Below are 6,180 nucleotides of genomic sequence, written 5' to 3'. Positions count from 1 at the left end.
CAGGCATCCCCCATAAAGATATACACCCCTACCAGGAGGATCGTCATACTCGTCGTGTGCACCCGTCTCCCCACGTTAAACTAAGTCATGCACAAGCATCCTCCATAAAGGGATACACCCCTACCAGGAAGATCGGCATACTCGTCGTGTGCACCAGTCTCCTCACGTTAAACTAAGTCATGCACAAGCATCCCACATAAAGGGATACACCCCTACCAGGCGGATCGTCATACTCTTTGTGTGCACCCGTCTCCCCATGTAAAACTAAGTCACGCACAGGCATCCTCCATAAAGGGATACACCCCTACCAGGAGGATTGTCATACACGTTGTGTGCACTAGACTACCCACGTTAAACCAAGTCACCCACAGGCATCCCCCATAAAAGGTATACACCCCTACCAGGCGGATCATCATACTCGTTGTGTGCAACAGTCTCCCCACGTTAAACAGTCACGCACAGGCATCCCCCATTAAGGGATACACCCCTACCAGGAAGATCGTCATACTCGTCGTGTGCACAAGTCTCCCCACGTAAAACTACGTCACGCACAGGTATCCCACATAAAGGGATGCACCCCTACCAGGAAGATCGTCATACTCGTCGTGTGCACCAGTCTCCTCACGTTAAACTAAGTCACGCACAAGCATCCCCCATAAAGAGATACACCCCTACCAGGCGGATCGTCATACTCATTGTGTGCACCACATTAAACTAAGTCACGCACAGGCATCCTCCATAAAGGGATACACCCCTACCAGGCGGATCATCATACTCGTGTGCACCAGTCTCCCCACGTTAAACTAAGTCACGCACAGGCATCCTCCATAAAGGGATACACCCCTACCAGGAAGATAGTCATATTCGTTGTGTGCACCAGTCTCCCCACGTTAAACTAAGTCATGCACAGGCATCCTCCATAAAGGGATACACCCCTACCAGGCGGATAGTCATACTCGTTGTGTGCACCATTCTCCCCACGTTAAACTAATTCATGCACAGGCATCCCCCATAAAGGGATACACCCCTACCAGGAGGATCGTCATACTCGTTGTGTGTACTATACTACCCACGTAAAACTAAGTCACGCACAGGCATCCTCCATAAAGGGATACATGCCTACCAGGAGGATCGTCATACTCATTGTGTGCACCACGTTAAACTAAGTCACGCACAGACATCCCCCATAAAGAGATACACCCCTACCAGGCGGATCTTCATACTCATTGTGTGCACCACGTTAAACTAAGTAACGCACAGGCATCCCCCATAAACGGATACACCCCTACCAAGAAGATCGTCATACTCGTCGTGTGCACCATTCTCCTCACGTAAAACTAAGTCACGAACAGGCATCCCCTATAAAGGGATACACCCCTACCAGGAATATCGTCATACTCGTCGTGTGCACCAGTCTCCCCACGTTAAACTAAGTCATGCACAGGCATCCCCCATAAAGGTATGTACCCCTACCAGAAAGATCGTCATACTCGTGTGCACCAGTCTCCCCACGTTAAACTAAGTCACGCACAGGCATCCCCCATAAAGGGATACACCCCTACCAGGCGGCTCGTCATACTCATTGAGTGATCGCCGATGATTAGTCGTAGTTAGTGTGTTTTAATTAAGCACGCTGCAATAAAATAACGCCAGATCGGCACATTTCCATTAATAATCATTTCCTTTTTATTGTCCTTAGAAAAAGAAACTATCCACAACTTCATTTGGATACTTTTGACATGGTATTTCTCTTCTAGTTGTCACTGGGCAGCCTCCTTGATGTCATGCAGGAACTGCCCTGCTACTCTTCCACAACATGACTTGTTTTGTTTCACCTCATTCCGCATTTTAATCTTGACAGTTGGGAATGACTTGTGGTCAACTTTTCTTTAAAAACAACAACAAAAATGGAGTAGAAATCCCTGATGTTTACTTAGAAAACAAGGGCTGAGAAGTATTCGGGCGGTGTGGTCCGTACAACCGCACCTGACAACGTGCGTGTGTAGTGACCGGACAGCACCATGAATTCATTATTCATATTTTCCCCGTCCTACGTGACTGAGAGGAGGAGGACGGGGGGAGAGAATGTAGGTCAGATAGTGCAGCTCCGACACTCAAAAGTGTCCGTAAAAATCATCATGGATGGATTATGGGATGTAACGAGTGCGTTTCCCTGAGAAACATGTCTTCAGTCAGTACCGTAGAAGTCGATTTTTTTTGCCTGAATTGCTCATATTTAGCAGATTGTTCTGTTTCCCTGTTGGAAAAACCGGGGCACATTAGACGGGTCCGTGACTAGCGGAGCTCCGGTCCTCCTCCTCCTCGACCTTCTGTCGCTCCAAGTATGGCCAGAGGAGGTCTGAAAATAGCTGGCTCTTCATGTCTCCGCCACCGATGTCACATATTGAGCTGACATGCAAGCACCGCGGGACTGGGGAGGGGATGCGAGAAGAAAGGTATTTGGGAGACGACGCCGTCGTGAAATGTTGTCAGGTTTTTGTTTTTTTTCCCTCTGGAAAAAACATCCAGTTCATTAGGGAGCTGCGTAGCCCTTTTCAAGTTTCACTCCTCGGAAAGAACGAGGCGTGACTAAATACGGGGAAAAAACACTCGTGTGGGAACAAAATAAACAAAAAACGCTAACTGTCCACTCATGTTTGTACGGAGCAAGATCTAAATCCGCGACTGTAGGAAGTCAAGCCACTCGAGGGAATCTTTGTATAAAAACTTTTGAAGGAGTTCTTGTATTCTCTCTTCCGTCAACAACGCCCGGTAAAAACATTTGAAAAAGCTTTCTCCTATGACTCCTCCGGAAGAGGTCTCTCTAAGAGACCAGTTTGGGTAGGACCGTGCGAATAGGTATGGCCTCCGGGTCTCCCAACACGTTGCCCTTCAGTTTGTTGGTGGGCGCCGCGGTGCCCAGGCCGGGCACCCCCTTGACGAGGATGGAGGGGAAGGAGGTGCTGTGGTGCTCGGGGAGTCGCTTACCCGGCGGCCCTTGGCTCCTTTCGGCCCCGAGCAGGGATTTGGGCAGCCGGCGGTATAACCAAGGGTGCCGGAGGGCCTGGCTGGGGGTGAGGCGGGACGAGGGGTCCCAGTCCAAGCACTTCTTTATGAAGTCAGTGAAGGTGGAGTCCTCGCAGCCTTTGAGCGCCGCGCTCCACTCTTTGCTGGCCGGGGTGCCTCGGAGTTTGCCGCGGCGCGAGCGGGACGCCGTCAGCACGGTGGGGCCGGTGGGCAGGGTGTTGGATCCGCAGTAGCGCGGGTGGCCCTTGGAGTTGATAAATGTCTTCACTCTTTTGGCCTGCTCCAGAACCTTCTGAGGGGGCATGCCCAGCAGCTCCATGACGCAGGCCAGTTGATCGCCCTCGTCCTCGCCGGGGAAAAGAGGGTAGCCCGTCAGCAACTCGGCCAGGATGCAGCCGAAGCTCCACATGTCGATAGGGAGGCCGTAGCGCGCGCCGAAGATCACCTCGGGCGCTCGGTAGAAGCGGGACTGGATGTAGGTGTACACCCGTTGGTGCTCGAAGCAGCTGGAGCCGAAGTCGATCACCTGCCGGGAGAAGACAAAAGCGGTGAGTTGGAGCGACCGGATGAACGCCGCACGCTTTTCTGTGTGCAAGCACCTTGATGCCGCTGCGCCCCTGCTGTTTGAGCAGAATGTTCTCCGGCTTGAGGTCGCAGTGGATGATGCGCAGCCGGCTCAGGGACTCCAGGCACTGCAGGATGGAGTGAGCAAACTTCCGGACCAGCGGCAAGCTGAAGCCCTGGAACTTGTTGCGCTTGATGAGCTCGTAGAGGTTCATGCTGAGCAGCTCGAAGGTCATGCAGATGTGGTTGCGGAAGGTGAAGTGCTCCAGCATGTGCACCACGTTCATGGTGCCGTTGCGGTCTTGCTTGCGCAGGTACTCCAGGATGCGGATCTCCTCCTGCGCCTGTCGGTGGAAGCGCTTCTCGTTGCGCACCATCTTCAGGGCCAGGTGCTGCTGCAACTTGTGGTCGTAGACTTTGGCCACCTGACCGAAGCTTCCCTTGCCGATAATCTGAGGGCGGCAAAAGCCAAATGTACTTTTGGTAAACTGTATACCATAGGTGGGAGACAATCGTTGTCTAGAGTCTTTAACTCCAAGTCTCAATTCGAGTCACAAGTAAGGAGGCACAAGTCCCAAGTCAAGTCATCCGTTTGAGATTTCAAAGTCCTTTCAAGTCAAAGGAACTGTTATTTACAACCCCTGTTTCCATATGAGTTGGGAATTTGTGATAGGTGTAAATATAAACGGAATACAATGATTTGCATATCATTTTCAACCCATATTCAGTTGAATATGCTACAAAAAAAACATATTTGATGTTCAAACTGATAAACATTTTTGTTTTTGCAAATAATCATTAACTTTAGAATTAGATGCCAGCCACACGTGACACGTAAGTTAGGAAAGGTGGCAATAAATACTGATAAAGTTGAGGAATGCTCATCACACTTATTTGGAACATGCCACAGGTGTGCAGGCTAATTGGGAACAGGTGGGTGCCATGATTGGGTATGAAAACAGCTTCCCCAAAAAATGCTCAGTCTTTCACAAGAAAGGATGGGGCGAGGTACACCCCTTTGTCCACAACTGCGTGAGCAAATAGTCAAACAGTTTAAGAACGACGTTTCTCAAAGTGCAATTGCAAGAAATTTAGGGATTTCAACATCTACGGTCCATAATATCATCAAAAGGTTCAGAGAATCTGGAGAAATCACTCCACGTAAACAGCATGGTCGGAAACCAGCATTACAGGCGGCACTGTATCAAAAACCGACATCAATCTCTAAAGGATATCACCACATGGGCTCAGGAACACTTCAGAAAACCACTGGCACTAAATACAGTTCGTCCCTACATTTTTAAGTGCAAGTTAAAGCTCTACTATGCAAAGTGAAAGCCATTTATCAACAACATCCAGAAATGCCGCCGGCTACTCTGGGCCCGAGATCATCTAAAATGGACTGATGCAAAGTGAAAAAGTGTTCTGTGGTCTGACGAGTACACATTTCCAATTGTTTTTGGAAATATTCGACATAGTGTTATCCGGACCAAAAGGGAAGCGAACCATCCAGACTGTTATCCACGCAAAGTTCGAAAGCCAGCATCTGTGATGGTAAGAGGGTGCATTAGTGTCCAAGGCATGGGTAACTTACACATCTGTAGGGCACCATTAATGCTGAAAGGTACATACAGGTTTTGGAACAACATATGCTGCCATCTAAACACTGTCTTTTTCATGGACGCCCCTGCTTATTTCAGCAAGACAATGCCAAGCCACATTCAGCACACGTTACAACAGCGTGGCTTCGTAAAAAAAAAATAGAGTGCGGGTACTTTCCTGGCCCGCCTGCAGTCCAGACCTGTCTCCCATTGAAAATGTTTGGCGCATTATGAAGCGTAAAATATGACAGCGGAGAACCCGGACTGCTGAACGACTGTAGCTCTACATAAAACAAGAATGGGAAAGAATTCCACTTTCAAAGCTTCAATAATTAGTTTCATCAGTTCCCAAACGTTTATTGAGTGTTATTAAAAGAAAAGGTGATGTAACACAGTGGTGAACATGCCCTTTCCCAACTACTTTGGCACGTGTTGCAGCCATGAAATTCTAAGTTAGTTATTATTTGCGCAACAAAAATAAAGTTTATGAGTTTGAACATCAAATATCTTATCTTTGTAGTGTATTCAACTCAATATGGTTTGAAAATGATTTGCTGTTTATATTTACGTCTAACACAATTTCCCAACTCATATGGAAACGGGGTTTGTATATTGACTAAATATCTGCTGTCTAAACCATACTTGCCAACCTTGAGAGCTATGAATTCGGGAGATGAGGGCGAGGGGTTTGAGGTTTGCGGGGTTTGGTGGTAGCGGGAAGTGTTTATTATAGCGTCCTGAAAAAGTTAGTGCTGCAAGGGGTTCTGGGTATTTGTTCTGTTGTGTTACGGTGCGGATGTTCTCCCAAAATGTGTTTTTTTCATTCTTGTTTGGTGTGGGTTCACAGTGTGGCGCATATTTGTAACAGTGTTAAAGTTGTTTATACGGCCACCTTCAGTGTGACCTGTACGGCTGCTTACCTCAAGAGTGTTTGCAAAGTCTTACTTAACATAAATAATAAGGCGCTCAGCAGGTAAGTACACTCACA

At 48.3% G+C, this 6,180-nt stretch overlaps 1 protein-coding gene across 1 annotated transcript in view; it reads right to left on the bottom strand.

Annotated features, from left to right (window-relative positions):
* Positions 1 to 1,662: 1,662 nt before the first annotated feature.
* The window catches only part of LOC133569961 (dual specificity tyrosine-phosphorylation-regulated kinase 2-like), a 51,072-nt gene continuing 46,554 nt past the window's right edge, over positions 1,663 to 6,180 (bottom strand). Inside the window, exons 5-6 of the mRNA XM_061922523.1 lie at positions 3,627 to 4,043; positions 1,663 to 3,553 (exon numbers count right to left, since the gene is read on the bottom strand). Coding sequence (XP_061778507.1) covers positions 2,825 to 3,553; positions 3,627 to 4,043 — 1,146 coding nt within the window. The 3' untranslated portion in view covers positions 1,663 to 2,824. The remainder of the gene's footprint in view (positions 3,554 to 3,626; positions 4,044 to 6,180) is intronic.

This window comes from Nerophis ophidion, linkage group LG16 (genome assembly GCF_033978795.1).
Source record: "Nerophis ophidion isolate RoL-2023_Sa linkage group LG16, RoL_Noph_v1.0, whole genome shotgun sequence".
Taxonomy (NCBI): domain Eukaryota; kingdom Metazoa; phylum Chordata; class Actinopteri; order Syngnathiformes; family Syngnathidae; genus Nerophis; species Nerophis ophidion.
This window is presented reverse-complemented; position numbering and strand designations above follow the sequence as displayed.